General features: G+C 70.1%; 2 protein-coding genes across 2 annotated transcripts; one reads left to right on the top strand and one right to left on the bottom strand.

Moving 5' to 3' along the window:
* Window positions 1-1,087: 1,087 nt before the first annotated feature.
* On the top strand, window positions 1,088-11,321 carry RBM28 (RNA binding motif protein 28). Its single transcript, XM_058022685.1, has 18 exons — window positions 1,088-1,214; window positions 2,028-2,293; window positions 3,344-3,419; window positions 3,513-3,605; window positions 4,105-4,179; window positions 4,363-4,701; window positions 5,375-5,438; window positions 5,508-5,617; window positions 6,075-6,148; window positions 7,076-7,211; window positions 7,902-7,966; window positions 8,070-8,237; window positions 8,982-9,116; window positions 9,652-9,726; window positions 9,880-9,919; window positions 10,043-10,235; window positions 10,783-10,882; window positions 10,962-11,321. Exons 1-18 carry the CDS (start codon window positions 1,088-1,090, stop codon window positions 11,091-11,093), a joined length of 2,268 nt encoding a protein of 755 aa, XP_057878668.1. The 3' UTR covers window positions 11,094-11,321.
* Window positions 11,322-11,952: 631 nt separating this feature from the next.
* On the bottom strand, window positions 11,953-14,331 carry LOC131082821 (leptin-like). Its single transcript, XM_058022969.1, has 3 exons — window positions 13,903-14,331; window positions 13,169-13,332; window positions 11,953-12,634 (listed from the first exon to the last, which is right to left on the bottom strand). The coding sequence occupies exons 2-3, from the start codon at window positions 13,316-13,318 to the stop codon at window positions 12,281-12,283; spliced, it is 504 nt and encodes a 167-aa protein (XP_057878952.1). The 5' UTR covers window positions 13,319-13,332; window positions 13,903-14,331; the 3' UTR covers window positions 11,953-12,280.
* Between the last annotated feature and the right edge of the window lie 1,636 nt (window positions 14,332-15,967).

The raw sequence follows: 15,967 nt of genomic DNA on the forward strand, positions 1-15,967 counted from the left end.
TACGGGTGACAATCCAGGGATCCCCCCCATGTCCTTGAGACCCCCAAGTGTTGATGACAACCTGGGGACCCCCACGGTGCCCCCCAGGCCCCCGAGACCCCAAATACGGGTAACAAGCTGCCCCCCCCCCCCGTGTCCCTGAGGCCCCCCCAAGTGCTGGTGACAATCTGGGGACCCCCCCCCCCAAGTTCCCGAGTCCCCCCGAAGAGAGGTGACAAACTGCCCGCCCCAAATGAGCCCTCCAGGTGCTGATGAGGACTTGGGGACCCCCAAGCCGCCCCCCAAGTCCTTTAGACCCCCAAATACGGGTAACGAAGTGCCCCACCCAGAGCCTCGAGCCCTCTCATCGCTGGTGCCAATCTGGGGACCCCCCAGCTGTCCCCCAAGTCCTCGAGACCCCCAAGTGCTCGTGCCAATCTGGGGACCCCCCAGTTCCATGAGACCCCCAAATACGGGTGAGAAACGCCCCCTCCCCATATCTTTGAGCCTCCCAAGTGCTGGTGCCAGTCTGGGGACCCCCCAGACGCCCCTCAGGTCCCTGTGACCCCCCCAATACGGGTAACAAAGCGCCCCCAATCCCCCGAGACCCCCAAATGTTGGTGACGACCTGGGGCCCCACAAACTCCCCCACGGCCCCCCCAGTTCCCCCCCGACGTGTACCCAATAAAGTGCCACGTGCGAAGGATGTGTGTGACACCCCCTGAGCGCCCCCAGACCTGGGGCGGGACCCTCGGACCCCCCAGCTCCGACGCGGGACCCCCGAACGCGCCCCCATCCCTGGAACGGTGCCCCAAGGGCCTCTCGACCCCCTTCCCGCGGGGTGGGACCCCCTGAGCCCCCTCTGGGCTGTGCTGGGGGGTCCCGGAGCCCCCCGATGCCCCCGGGCACCCCTCCCGGTCCTCCTTGCCGCCAGGGGGCGCTGTGAGCCCGCGGCGCCCCCCGTGCCCCCCGGGTCCTCCTTGCCGCCAGGGGGCGCTGTGAGCCCGCCGTGCCCCCGTGCCCCCCCTTGCCGCCAGGGGGCGCCCTCAGGCGGCGCCGCCATCCCCGGGCCGCTCCGCCCCGCTCCCGGCATCCCCCGCGGGCCAAGATGGCGGCGCCCGAGGCGCGCACGGTGCTGGTGCGGGGCCTCCCCGCCGGAGCCACCGCCGCGCTCCTGGAGCGGCTCTTCGGGCACCTGGGGCCGCTCCGCCGCTGCTTCGTGGTCACCGAGAAGGGTCCGAGCCGGGAGGGAGCGGGGGGCTGCGGGGAGCGGGGTGTGGCGGGGTCGGAAGCAGTGAGGGAGCGAGCTCTGTGGCTGGGAGCGGGGAGTGGGGGGGCTGCAGGGGCTGGGAATGGAGTCTTGGGGGGGCTTTGGGGCTGGAAATTGGGTCTTGGGGGGCTGCAGGGGCTGGGAATGGGGTCTGGGGGGGCTTTGGGGCTGGAAATGGGGTCTGGTGGGGCTTTGGGGCCGGGAATGGGGTTTGGGGGGGCTGTAAGGGCTGGGAATGGGGTCTGGGGGGGCTTTGGGGCTGGGAATGGGGTCTGGGGGGGCTTTGGGGCCGGGAATGGGGCATGTGGGCGCTGTAAGGGCTGGGAATGGGTCTTGGGGGGCTGCAGGGGCTGGGAATGGGGTTTGGGGGGCAGAGGTTGGGAACCGAGTGGCCCGAGGGGCTAAACCCGGGGTCTAGGTGGGGGGGATCTAGGGACACAGAGGGATTTGGGGCTGGGGGGGATAAGAGCAGGGCTTTGGAAGGGTCGGTGACATTTGAGATTCGGGTCTGAGCTGGGGGCTGGGACTGGGATTTGGGGCTGGGGGGCACAGGGGGGGCTGGGGAGCTGCGGGAGCAGGAATTTGGGGAGGAGGAGTTTGGGGGAGCAGGAATTTGAGGAGCAGGAATTTGGGAGGTCATGAATTGGGGGGCAGCCTGGGGTGACTCGGCGGCCTGCCCAGCGGGGCTCTGGGGCAGGGCTGGATCTGGGGGTCCCGGTCGGGTGTGGGGGTGCCGTGCCGGGGCTGTCGGGTCCCTGACGCCGCCCCGGCCCCCCAGGCTCCCCGAAGTGCCGCGGGTTCGGGTACGTGACGTTCTCCCTGGCCGAGGACGCGGCGCGGGCGCTGCGGGAGCCGCCGGAGCTGGGCGGGCACCGCCTGCCCGTGAGCCCCGCCCGGCCGCGGGCCCGGCCCGCCCCGAGGGGCGCGGACACCCCCGGGGCGCGGGGGGAGCAGGGGGAGGCCCCGCCGGGACCCCCCCGCGCCAAGAGACCGCGGGCACCCTCCCGCAAGGCGCGGCTGATCCTGCGCAACCTCAGCTTCCAGGTGAGGGGGGCTCCGAGGGACCCCCTGAGTGTCCTCAACCCCCCTGAGCACCCCCCGAGTGCCCCCGAGCCCCTAGGGACCCCTGAGCACTCCCCGAGTGCCCCCGAGCCCCTAGGGACCCCTGGGCACCCCCCGAGTGCCCCCGACCCCCCAGGGACCCCTGAGCACCCCCCGAGTGCCCCCAGTCCCTCAGTGACCCCCTGAGCACCCCCCGAGTGCCCCCGAGCCCCTAGGGACCCCTGGGCACCCCCCGAGTGCCCCAACCCCCTAGGGACCCCTGGGCACCCCCCGAGTGCCCCCAATCCCTCGGTGACCCCCTGAGCACCCCCCGAGTGCCCCCGAGCCCCCAGGGACCCCTGAGCACCCCCCGAGTGCCCCCGACCCCCCAGGGACCCCTGAGCACCCCCCGAGTGCCCCAACCCCCTAGGGACCCCTGGGCACCCCCTGAGTGCCCCCAATCCCCTAGGGACCCCTGGGCACCCCCTGAGTGCCCCCAGTCCCTCAGTGACCCCCTGAGCACCCCCCGAGTGCCCCCGAGCCCCTAGGGACCCCTGGGCACCCCCCGAGTGCCCCCGAGCCCCTAGGGACCCCTGGGCACCCCCCGAGTGCCCCCGAGCCCCTAGGGACCCCTGGGCACCCCCCGAATGCCCCCAGTCCCTCGGTGACCCCCTGAGTGTCCCCCAGGGACCCCCGGTGCCCCTCAGGCTCCCCAGGCCCCACGCTCTTCCCAAGGGACCCCCCGTACCCTGGGGACCCCCGTTCTTCCATGGACCCCGCCAGGGATCCCCCCAGCACTCCCCCATGCCCAGGACCCCCCAGTTCCCCCTAGACCCCCCCCAGTGACCCCATTCCTCCCAAGGCACGTCCCCAGCAGCCCCGATGCTCCCAGGACCCCCAAACTCCTGATGTCCCTCATGTCCACAGTGCTGCCCTCTCCCCAGGGACCCCAGCCCCCACAGTGACACCACAGTGACACCACAGTGTCCCCCCTGACCCCACAGTGTCCCCCCTGACCCCTCACTGACCCCCTGTCCCCCCCTGTCCCCGCAGTGCTCCGAGGAGGAGCTCCGGGCTCTCTTCGCCCCCTTTGGCCCCGTGGTGGAGCTGAACCTGCCCCGCAAGCCTGGTGAGCCCCCGGCACCCCGCGCCCCCCGGGTGCCCCCCAGCCCTGGGCTCACTCTGGGCTCACTCTGGGGGTCACTCTGGGGGGCTCTTGCAGACGGGACCCCGAGGGGCTTCGCCTTCGTCCAGCTGCGGAACCTGCGCGAGGCGGCGGCGGCGCTGCGGGGGCTCAACGGGGCCCAGCTCAAAGGTCTGGGGGGCTGGGGGATTCTGGGGGGCTGCGGGGGCTCAACGGGGCCCAGCCCAAAGGTCTGGGGGGCTGCGGGGGCTCAACGGGGCCCAGCCCAAAGGTCTGGGGGGCTGGGGGATTCTGGGGGGCTGCGGGGGCTCAACAGGGCCCAGCTCAAAGGCCTGGGGGGCTGGGGGGGCTCAACGGGGCCCAGGTCAGGTCTGGGGGGGCCTGGAGGGTGTTTGGGGGATCCTGGAGAGCGGGCTCGGTGGGTCTCAGGTCTGAGATTTGGGGGTTCTGGGGTTCAGCAGGGCATCCCTGGGAAGCTGGGGGTGCAGGGGGTCTCCACGCATGGGAGATCAGAGGTCTGGGGGCTCTGGGGGAAATGGGGGGTGAGGGGAGGGAGCTGGGGGATCTGGGGGTGTTGGGGGTCTCTGGGGAAGGGGCACATGGAGGAGGGGGGCTCTGGGGGGCACAGGGACCCTCAGGAATTTGGACTGTAACCCCCCGTGCCCCCCAGGGCGGCCCCTGGCTGTGGACTGGGCCGTGGCCAAGGACAAGTACCAGGGGACACAAGGACCCCCAAAAACGCCTGGTGAGACCCCAAAACTGACCCCAAACCGCCCTGGGGAGACCCCAAACCCCCCAGTGAGAACCCAAACCCCCCTCAGTGAGACCCCAAACCCCCTACCGCATGTGAGGGGCTGGGCTGGGGTCCCTGGGGGTTCGGGGGGCAGAGGGAGGCCAGGTGACTCCCCCACACCCCCTGTTCTTACAGAGGGAAAGGAGAAAGGGGAGGGGAAAAAGGAAATGGAGGAAGAAGAGGAAGAGGAAGAAGAGGAAGATGAAGGAAAGGATGAGGAGAATGAAGAAGAAGAGGAAGAGGAGGAGGAGGAAGAGGCTGCCCAGGCACCCCGGCAGAGCCCAAAAAGGGGATCAGGGGCCAGAGCTGGGCTGGGGCACAGGAAGAAAAAGAAGGTAGAGGAAGATGAGGATGAGGAAGATGAAGAAGAGGAAGAGCAGGAGGAAGATGAAGAAAAAGATGAGGATGAGGAGGATGAAGATGAGGAAGATGAGGAGGGTGAAGATGAAGATGAAGATGATGAGGATGAGGAAGGTTTGTTGGGTACCGGCATGGCTGGGGCTGGGGAGGTCGGTGGGGTCTGGGGTGGCTTGGGCAGAGTCTGGGGGGCTTTGAGGGCAGGTTTGGGATGGGCTGGGGGGCTTTGGAGAGGTTGGGATGGGCTGGGGGGGCTCCTGGGGAGGTTTGGGGGGTCTATGGGGGAGGTTCAGGGGTCTGGGGAGGTTTGAGGGAGGGGCTTTGGGCAGTGTGAGGGGTCATTTCTGAGGGTCCAGGGGGGTTCCTTGGTGTCCAGGGGTGTCCCGGGGGTCTCCCATGTGCCCTGGGGGTTTGGGGGTGTCCCGGGGGTGCCCCGGGGGTCTCCCACGTGCCCTGGGGGTTTGGGGGTGCCCCGGGGGTCTCCCATGTGCCCTGGGGGTTTGGGGGTGTCCCTGGGGGTGCCCCGGGGGTCTCCCATGTGCCCTGGGGGTTTGGGGGTGCCCCGGGGGTCTCCCATGTGCCCTGGGGGTTTGGGGGTGTCCCTGGGGGTGCCCCGGGGGTCTCCCATGTGCCCTGGGGGTTTGGGGGTGTCCCGGGGGTGCCCCGGGGGTCTCCCATGTGCCTTGGGGGTTCGGGGGTGCCCCGGGGGTCTCCCATGTGCCCTGGGGGTTTGGGGGTGTCCCGGGGGTGCCCCGGGGGTCTCCCATGTGCCCTGACCCCCCCGTTGCAGAGGAGCCCCCCCGCAGGCGGCAGCGCCCGTCGGACGTGGCCGAGGGCAGGACGGTGTTCATCCGGTGAGTGAGGGGGCTGGGAACGGGGGACCCCCGCCCTGGGCACCCCCCTGAGCCCCCCGACCCCCCCAGGAACCTCTCGTTCGACACCGAGGAGGAGGAGCTGGAGGAGAGCCTGGCAAAGTTCGGGGGGCTCTGCTACGTGCGGCTGGTGCTGCACCCCAACACGGGCACCCCCAAAGGTGCGAGGGGAACGGGGGACCCCCAAAGGTGGGATGGGAATGGGAGGGACACTGGGACCCCCAAAGGTGGGACAGGGCTGGGGGGGGCACTGGGTGCTGCGCCCCCACACCGAGACCCCCGGAAAGGGGAGATCTGGGTGGGAGCTGCACCCCAGACACGGGGAGGGGTCTTGGGGAGGGGTCCCAGAGGGTCCTGGGGTATTTGGGGGGTAATGGCAGCGTGGGGGGAAGGGTCTCAGATTTTGGGGGGTAGCATATTTGGGGGTATCTGTTCTACGTTTAGGGGTGCCTGTCCCACATTTGGGGGTGTCTGTCCCACACCTGAGGGAGGGTCTCCACAATGGGCAGTGTCCGCTGTTGGGGTGGAGGGCTATCCCACGTTTGGGGCGCCCCCACATTGGGGGTGTCCCATTGGCTCCCACCCTGGGGGCTCCCCCTGACCCCCCTGCCCCCCCAGGCTCTGCCTTTGCCCAGTTTGAGACCCCCGAGGGGGCCCAGAAATGCATCCAGGCTGCTCAGGAGGGGCCCGAGGTGAGGGGGGACCCTGGAGGGACAGAGACCCCCGGGATGGGGGGCAGAGGGGGGTCAGGGCTCGGGGGGGACTCAGGGTGGGTGTGGGGTTTTGGGGCTGGGATTGGGGGGGGGTCTGGGGAATCCTGAGGGGGTTTGGGGAGGGCTTTGGTTGGATTGGGGGGGTTTGGGGGGTCCTGAAGGGGTTTGGGGGCAGTTTGGGGTTTTGGTGGGATGGGAGTTTTTGGGAGAGTTTGGGGGATTTTGGGGGGTTTGGGGGAGGTTCTGGGGGATCCTGTGTGTTAGGGGGGCCTCGGGAGGGTTCAGGGGGGTTTGGGGGGTGTGGGATGGTTTGAGGGTGCCCCGTGCCCCCTGTCCCCGCTGTCCCCGCCGTCCCAGGGCGGGGGGCTGCGCCTGGGGGGGTTTGGGGGTGTGTGGGGTGGCTTGGGGGTGTTTGGGGGTGCCCCATGCCCCCTGAGCCCCCTGACCCCCTGTCCCCCTGTCCCCGCCATCCCAGAGCGGGGGGCTGCGCCTGGGGGGGTTTGGGGGGTGTGGGATGGTTTGGGGGTGTTTGGGGGTGCCCCCTGACCCCCTGACCCCCTGTCCCCCCGTCCCAGGGCGGGGGGCTGCGCCTGGGGGGGTTTGGGGGGGTTTGGGATGGTTTGGGGGACACTGTGTGTTATGGGAGGGTTTGGGGGTGCCCCCTGACCCCCTGTCCCGCCGTCCCAGGGCGGGGGGCTGCGCCTGGGGGGGTTTGGGGGGTGTGGGATGGTTTGGGGGTGTTTGGGGGTGCCCCCGTGCCCCCTGACCCCCTGTCCCGCCGTCCCAGGGCGGGGGGCTGCGCCTGGGGGGGTTTGGGGGGGTTTGGGAGGTTTTGGGGGACACTGTGTGTTATGGGAGGGTTTGGGGGTGCCCCCTGACCCCTGACCCCCTGTCCCCCTGTCCCAGGGCGGGGGGCTGCGCCTGGGGGGGCGGCAGCTGCGCGTGGACCCCGCGCTGAGCCGGGAGCAGGCGCGGGGGCTCCCGGGGGGCTCGGCCCGGCCCCGAGGTGGCACCAGGAACCTGTACCTGGCCCGGGAGGGGGGTGAGTCTGGGCCCGCAGTGCCCCCCGCCCTCCCTGAGCCCCCCTTTCAGCCTGCCCGTTCTCCTGGGGACCCCCAACCCCTATTTCCCCTTGCTCCCCAAATCCCCCGCCCCCATTCCCTCTGCCCCCCCAGTGCTTCCCAGACCCTTCCCAAACCCCCCTGAGCCCCCTCTTTTCCCCACCACATTTCTCTGACCCCCCCAGCGCGCTCATTGCCAAATCTGCCCCAGCTGTCCCGTTATCCCCTGACCCCACAAATTCCCAAAATCATCCCATTTCCCCATTCCCAGCCACCCGCCCCGGCTCCCCCATTCCCCCAAATCCCCCCCCAAACCCCTGTGGCCCCATTTCCCACCCCAATTCCCATCCCAGCCATCCCCCCGGGCTCCCCCATTCCCCTGAGCCCCCCAGAGCACCCCCAAATCCACTGACCCCAGTTCCCATCCCAGCCATCCACCCGGGCTCCCCCATTCCCCTGAGCCCCCCAAATGCCTGGACCCCAAATCCACTGGCCCCATTTCCCATCCCAGCCATCCACCCGGGCTCCCCCATTCCCCTGAGCCCCCCAAATGCCTGGACCCCAAATCCACTGGCCCCATTTCCCATCCCAGCCATCCCCCCAGGCTCCCCCATTCCCCTGAGCCCCCCAAGCCCCCCAGGTTCCCTGAGCTCCCCCATTTCCATTCGCAGCCATCCGGCCGGGCTCGCGCGCTGCCGAGGGTGTCAGCGACTCGGACATGGCCAAGCGGGCGCGGGTGAGCGCGGCCCTGTGGGGCTCAGGGGCTGCGTGGGGCCGTGTGGGGCCGTGTGGGGCCGTGTGGGAGTGTGCCCAGCCCCTGACCCCCCGTGCCCCCCCAGTTTGAGGAGCTGAAGCGGCGGCGGCTGCAGGACCCCAACGTGGCGGTGTCGCGGACGCGGCTGTGCCTGCACAACCTGCCCAAGGCGCTGGACTCGGCCCGGCTGCGCGCCCTGCTGCGCCAAACCCTGCGGGGCACCACCAACCGTGCCACCCCGCGCATCACTGAGGTACGGACGGGCCGGGCATGGTCACCCGGGTCACTCTGGGTCACCATGGGTCACTCTGGGTCACCCCGGGTCACTCTGTGTCCTTTTGTGTCCCCCTGGGTCACCCTGTGTCCCTCCGCGTCACCCTGGGTCCCTCTGTGTCTCCCCATGTCCCCCTCTATGTCCTTGTGTTCCCCTTGTGTCTCTTCATGTCCCTCTGTGTTCCTCTGTCCTCATCGGTCCCTATGTGTCCTTCTGGGTCCCTTTGTGTCCCCGCCATGTCCCCCGTGTCCCCCCACCATGTCCCCCTGTCCCCCTTGTATCCCCCTTGTGTCCCAGTGTGTACCTCTGTGTTCCTTTGTGTCCCTCTGGGGGATGCCCTGGGTGGGTTTTGGGGTGACCCAGGGGGTGTTTTTGGGGTGACTCCATCCCATCCCCAGTGCCGGGTGATGCGGGAGCTGCGGGGTTGTTTGGGTTGGGTTTTGGGGTGACCCAGGGGGTGTTTTGGGGTGACTCCATGCCTTCCCCAGTGCCGGGTGATGCGGGGCTGTCAGTGGGATTTGGGGTGACCCAGGGGGTGCTTTGGGGTGACCCCATCTCCTCCCCAGTGCCGGGTGATTGTGGGGCTGTCAGTGGGATTTGGGGTGACCCAGGGGGTGTTTTGGGGTGACCCCATCTCCTCCCCAGTGCCGGGTGATGCGGGGCTGTCAGTGGGATTTGGGGTGACCCAGGGGGTGCTTTGGGGTGACCCCATCTCCTCCCCAGTGCCGGGTGATGCGGGAGCTGCGGGGCCAGGGCAAATCTTTGGGGTTCGCCTTCGTGGAGTTCGGGGAGCACGAGGAGGCCCTGGGGGCCCTGCGGCGCCTCAACAACAACCCCGAGCTCTTCGGGGCCCACAAGGTCAGTGCGGGCACCCCAAATCCGGGGGACCCCGTTTCCAGAGCCTGGAGCTGCCCCTGGGATTTCCTGGGAGCCCCCGGGGGTTTTGGGGTGCCCTGGGGAGTTTGGGGTTCCCATGGGTGTTTCGGGTACCCTCCGGTTTTTGGGGTGTTCTGGGTTACCCCGTGGTGTTTCTAGGGAGGTCCCCCCTGGATTTCAGGGTGCCCTCCTTGTGTTGGGGTGTCGTGGGGTTTCCCTGAGGTTTTGGGATCTCCCAGGGGGTTTTGAGGACCTCCCCATTGCTCAGGGGGGACCCCTGCAAGTTTGGGGTGTCCCCCACAGGGTTTTGGGAGCTTTAGAAGTGTCCTCTTGGTTTTGGGGTGTCCCCCTGGGTACTTGAGGGGATTTCAGGATGCTCCCCAGTGTCTGGGGGGTTTTGGGGTGCCCTCTTGTTGTTCGGGGTATTTGGGGGGTGCCCACCGTGGTGCGTGGGGTATCTGGGGGGCGTCCCCCCCGCGTTTGGGTCGTTTTTGGGGTGCCCACCGTGCCCCCCCAGCGCCCGATCGTGGAGTTTGCGCTCGAGGACCGGCGGAAGCTGCGGCTGCGGGAGCAGCGGATCCAGCGGGGGCTGGTACGGACACCCTGACCCTGTGACCCCTGACCCTGTGCCCCCTGACCCTGTGCCCCCTGACCCTGTGCCCCCTGGGGCTTCCGGTGCTGACCCCACACTGACCCCACCCTGACCCCAGCACTGACCCCACACTGACCCTTTCTCTCCCCACAGCTCAAGGCCAAGGCCAAGGCGGCTGCAGGAGCCCCAGAGGGTCCCCAGGAAGGCCCGGACCCCCCCAAGGGGGACCCAGCGCCCCCCAAGGGACACCCAGCGCCCCCCAAGGGGCACCCAGCGCCCCCCAAGGCACAGGCAGCCCCACACAAGGGGCACCCAGCCCCCCCCGAGGCACAGGCAGCCCCACACAAGGGGCACCCAGCGCCCCCCGCAGGCTCAGGGGCCCCCCCGGCCGCCCCCCAGCCCCACTCCGGGACCCCCTGGGCCGGGTTCCGCACGCAGGGCCCGGGGCTCCGGGGGGCTCCCGGCACCAGGGTGCTGGCCCTGCCCTCCCACCGCGGGCCCAAGATCAGGTGAGGGGGGCCCTGCGCCCCTGGGCTTAGCCCTTTGCTCCCCTTCACCCTCAGTGTTCTCCCCATTCCCCTTTCCTTTTTATTTCCCCTTTGCTCCCCTTCACCCTCAGCGTTCTCCCCATTCCCCTTTTCCCCTTTTTATTTCCCCTTTGCTCCCCTTCACCGTCAGCGTTCTCCCCATTCCCCCTTTCCCCTTTTTATTTCCCCACGTGTCCCCTTTTTCCACCCTTCCCTTTTCCTCTCCTTCCCCCCTTCTCCTATCTCCCATTCCCTCATTTCTCCCCTTTTCTCCGCCCTCTTTTTTCCTTCATTTCCCTTTCTTTTCCTTCTCCTTTCCCACCCTTTTTCTGCCCCGTTTTCCCTCCCTTCCCCATCCCCATTCCCACCCCATTCCCTCCCTTTTCCCTCTCCTCTCTCCCCTCTTTACCCTAAACCTTTTTCCTTTCCCTCCCCATTTCCTTTCCCCTCCCGGGTGTCTCTGCCCCTCGGGGCACCCCGGGGTCTCCGCCCAGTTCCCCCTTTTCCCAATTTCCCCCTTTTCCCCCAGGAAACGGGACAAGGGCAAGAAGGCTCCGCCGCCCCCCAAGCCCCCCAAAGCCCCCAAGGCCTCTCGGCGGCGGGAGAAGCCGCGGGTGCCCCCTCCCCAGGTAGGCATTTGGGCTCTCCTCTGGGAATTGGGGCCCCCCCGGGGTTTGGGGGTCCCCCTGACCCCCCGTGTGTCCCCAGGGCCAGCGGCGGCGCCGGGGGGGCCCCGGGGGGGCCGAGGCGCGCTTCCAGGAGCTGGTGGAAAGGTACAAGAGGAAGATTTTGGGGAGCAACCCCCCCACGGCCCGGGGCGGAAAGTGGTTCGAGAGCTGAGGCTCCCCCAACCGCGCCCCCCCGGCACCCCAAAACCCCCCTGGGGGTGCCGGGGGTCCCACACCTTACAGGGGGGTTTGGGGCGCTGCCCCCACGTGCTCTGGGGGGGCTGGGGGTGGGACCCTGCCCTGGGTCCCTCCTGGCTCCCCCCAGGATTTGGGGGGGCTCCCCCCCCCCCCCCATGGCTCTGTGTCTTCCTGGGTTGTAATAAAAATGGGTTGTAATAAAAATGGGTTTTTTTGAGGAAAATTTGGGCTCTTGGTGCCACCCCTCACCTTGGGGACCCCAAAACATCTCCCGGGGCTGGGGGGCAGGGAGGGGGGCTGGAGACCCCAGGGGGGATCGGGGGGGGGGTCCCATGAGTTTCGGGTCCCGTGGGTCCCCCCCGTGTGTGACACGCCCTGTCCCCGTCCCCCTCATCCTTGTGTCCCCTTTGTCCCCCTGTTCCTCTCTCCCTGTCCCCGTCCCTCTCCCCTGTCCTGGGGTCCAGCCCCATCCCATGTCCCCAGCCTGGGTCACACCAGGCCGGGGGTGGCAGAGCCACCAGCGACTCATCAGCTGCCCCTGAGTCACGGGCGTGTCCCCGTGTCACCCCTGCCCTGGGGCCAGCACATCCCAGGGCCCCACTGTCCCTTGTCCCCAGGTACCCCCATGGCCCGAGGGGTCCCTTGGCCCCGTGTGGCCGCTGTCCCAAACGTCCCTTGTCCCCAGGGCTCCCATGTCCCTGCAGTGTCCCTGGTCCCCAGGGGTGTCCCTTGTCCCCGTGTGGCTGCCGTCCCTTGTCCCCAGGGCTCCCATGTCTCAGAGGTGTCCCTTGTCCCCAGGGGTGTCCCTTGTCCCCAGGTGCCCCTGTGACCCATTTGGGGCACCTGGGGACCCCTGTGGATCCCATTTCTCAGGGGAGTCCCTTGTCCTTTGTGGCTGATGTCCCCAGGGTTGTCCCTTGTCCCCAGAGTCATCAGAGACACGCCCGAGGCTGCTGGAAAAGGGGCTTTAAGTTAAATAAATTAATAATAACGGTAACAGTAATAATAACAAAGCAGTAACAGTGATGTTGTAGAAAAAGGTGCGGGCAGCAGCGGGAGTCGCTCTGGTGTCCCCAAGTGCTCCCGGTCCCGTCTGAGGGTCCTGCTGAGCCCCGCCGGGGTCCTGGCGCTGTCCGGGGCTCCCGGGGGTCCCGGGGGTCGCTAGCACGCGGGGACCCCCTCGAGGCGGGCGGCGACGCCGTCCAGGCAGCCGCGGAGCCGCGCCAGGGCCACCCCGGCCAGCGTGTGCGGGGCCTCGGCGTGCGGGGCGGGGGCCGCGGGCGGCGCGGGGCAGCCCAGCAGCGCGCCCAGCACGCCCAGCGCGCCCAGCAGGTTCTCCAGGTCGTTGCTCACCTGCGCCAGGCGCGCGTCGGGCCCGGGCAGCGCCGCCAGCAGCCGCTGGAACAGCTGGAGCCGCTGGGCGGCCCAGCCCAGCCCCGGGGGCGGCCCCCCCTCCGGGAGCGCCCCCTCCGGGACCCCCTCCAGGCCCGAGATGCGCAGGGTCAGCGGGAACAGCTGCGGGGGGGACATGGCGTGGGGGCGTCAGGGCGGGGGGCACACCCGGGCAGCCTTGGGGAGCCCCCCGGGCACCCCGGTTTGGGGCACAGAGCCCCCCAGCTATGGCTGCCCCTGCTTGGGGACCCCGGTTTGGGGCACAGAGCTCCCCCAGCTATGGCTGCCCCTGCTTGGGGACCCCAACCCTCGGGGGACAGACCCTGGACCCCCTCCCTGGAGGTTTGGACCCCAAATCTCCCCCAGACCCCATCCCTGGGGTGCAGACCCCAAATCTCCCCCAGACCCCATCCCGGGGGTGCCCGATTTGGGGTCATAGCCCCCAGACTCACCCAGCCCCAGGCGCCCCTTCCTGGGGACCCCCCAAATCTGGGCAGGGGTCCACCCCCTGGAGACCCCACCCCACTTTGGGGAACAGGATCCCCCCACAGTGAGGACCAGCCCCCCAGTCTGGCGCACGTCCCCCCGCAGTGTGGGTGCCCCCAGCCCCTCCCGGGTGTCACAGCCCCAGCCCCCCGTGGGGGTCCCCGCTGTCACCTGGAGCTGCTGCAGGCGCGCGCTCAGGGTCCGGGTCAGGGCCCGCGCGTCCGCCCGGACCCTCTCGAGGCGCACGGGGCGACCCCCGCCCACCGGCACGGCCACGGCCAGGCACAGCAGCGCGCACAGCGACGCGCCGGGACCCCGCATCCCGCCCGCGGCCTCTGCGGGGACACGGCTGTCACCCAAAGCGCCGGGGCAGCGCCGGTGTCACCGGGACAGCGCTCGGGGACACGCGGGACGCGGCGCCGCGGGCACTCGGGGCGCTCGGCACGGTGGCACCGTGTCCCCGCTGGCACGTGCGCCCGGGCCGTGTCCCTGACGCCTTCCCGGAGCCCTTTGGCACCTGTCACCAGCGCCACCACCGCGGCCTGGCCCTGACCACGCGGGGACAGCCACGGTGACAGTGACGGTGACAGAGCGGGCTCGGAGCGGGGACGGGAGGGACGCGGTGGCGTTGAGTCCCCGGGGCTGTGTCACCTCCCTGGGGGTGCGGGATGGACACTGGGGGGACCTTGTCACCCACAGCTCGGGGATGGGGGATATGCGGGGACATGGGTGACACAGGGATGAGGGGACACGGAGGACCTGGGGTGCAGAGGACAGAGGGACACGGGTGACACAGGAGCGGGGGGCACACGGGAGGGGGGACACAGGGATGCGGGAACACGGGGCTGTGCTGGTGACGCGGGGTCAGGGGGACACCGAGGGGACACGGGGACAGTGCCACTCACCGGAGCCTCGCACGCCCTCGCTGAGCCTGGAACGAGACGGTGCCGGTGACGGAGGGACACGGGGACCCCGCCGGTGCCACCAGCCCGCCGGCCGGGGCGGGGGCCGCCCGTGGTCCCTTGGGGCACCCCCGGTGTCCCCGCGGGCCGAGGGACACGGCCGGGGGCACTGCCACCCCCTCGGGGACAGCAGGGGCCGGGGGGACAATGACGGGGACAAGGGGGTGCCCAGAGCCCCCGGGAGCTTCGGTGCCAGCCAGGCCCGGGAGAGCGAACCCACGGGTCCCTGGGGAGGGGGGGACACTGGGGACCCCCGGGGGTGACACAGCCCGGGACCCCCAGGGTGAGGGGACCGGGGGGGATACCCTGGGGTGGGGGTCCCTGGGAGGGGCTGGGGTGTGTCTGACCACCTGGCGTGTTTGGGGTGTCCCTCTCGGGGGTTTGGGGTGTCCCTATGGGTGTCTGGGGTGTCTCTGAGCGGGGTGTCCCTCCGGGAGGTTTGGGGTGTCCCTATGGGTGTTTGGGGTGTCCCTGAGCGGGGTGTCCCTCGGGGGGTTTGCGGTGTCCCTCGGGGGGTTTGGGGTGTCCCTCTCGGGGTTTGGGGGTCCCTGAGCGGGGTGTCCCTCCGGGGGGTTTGGGGTGTCCCTATGGGTGTTTGGGGTGTCCCTGAGCGGGCTGTCCCTCGGGGGGTTTGGGGGTCCCTGAGCGGGGTGTCCCTCGGGGGGTTTGGGGGTCCCTGAGCGGGGTGTCCCTCTCGGGGGTTTGGGGTGTCCCTCGGGGGGTTTTGGGGGTCCCTCCGAGGCTGGGGTCGGGCTCACCTGGTGGTCCCGCGGGTCCCGTCGCTCGCGGCCGTGGCTCCATCGCGCCGCCCCCGTTTATAGCGCGGGGCCGCTCCCGCAGCGCCGCCCGCCCCCCCGGGCCCCCCCCCGGTCCGGCACGGCCCGAGCAGCGCGGGGGGGGCCGGGACGCCGCAGGGGGTCCCGGGGGGGGCGGGGACACCGGGGGGGCTCAGGGGGGACGCGGGGACAAGCGGGGGCTCCGGGGGGTCCCGGCTTCCCACTGCCCCCCCGGTCCCGCCCCCCCGCATACGTGCCCAGGTGAGCGCAGCCCCGCGGTGACACATCCCCCGCGCGCCGTGACCGCGCACACGCGCCCGTGTCCCCCCCGTGTCCCCCCGTGTCCTCTCCGTGTCCCCCGTGTGCCCCCGCCCGTGGCACTCACACACCTGGCACGGGATGGGGACAGAACAGGGACAGCAGCGATGTCCTCAAGGGTCCCAGGTGTCCCCAGGTGTCCCCAAGAGTCCCCAGACCCAGGTCCCCCCCACGCTGGGGACATCGCCAGGGCGATACGGGGCAGGGGCGACCCCCGCCCTGTCACTGGGGGGTTCCTGCCCCCACCTGTCCCTGTCACCCCGGCCCGGGTGTCCCCAGAGGGAGGGCTGTCCCCGCGCAGGTGACGCCGCCGTTGGTGCCACCGCGGTGGTGACACCGGGCAAAGAGCGCGGTGGCCCTGCCGGGAAGGGCGGCGGTGACACCGGTGACACCAGTGCCCGGCAGCCGCTGGCAGCGCCCCGGCTGGGGACACACGGAGTGCCAGCACGGTGACCCGCGTGACGTCACGGCTGTCCCCTCCCACCTGGCATCCCTCGTGCCCCGCTCCCCGTCCTCTCTGCCAGCGCCCCGTGTGTCCCCAGCCTGTCCCAACGCCCTGTCCCGCATGTCCCGCATGTCCCCATCCTGTCCCCATCCTGTCCCGCTCCCCGTCCTCTCTGCCAGCACCTCTTGTGTCCCCAAGGGGTCCCAGAGCCCTGTCCCCACTGTCCTGCATGTCCCCATCCCTGTCCCCATCCTGTCCCCGTCACCGAGTGTCTCCCGGGGGTGGCTCGGCCACCGGGAGCCCTTGGTGTCCCCCCAGCACCCCCAGTGTCACCTCCCCAGGCCCTGGGTGTCCCCAGTGTCACCCCCTGGATGTCCCCGGCCGTGCCAGGAGCTGCGGTGGCCTCGTGACCCCCATTCCTACTGTCCCCCCTGCCCAGCACTGTCCCCCCCGCTGTCCCCCCGTGTCC

This window comes from Melospiza georgiana, chromosome 4, assembly GCF_028018845.1.
Source record: "Melospiza georgiana isolate bMelGeo1 chromosome 4, bMelGeo1.pri, whole genome shotgun sequence".
NCBI classification, from domain to species: Eukaryota; Metazoa; Chordata; class Aves; order Passeriformes; family Passerellidae; genus Melospiza; species Melospiza georgiana.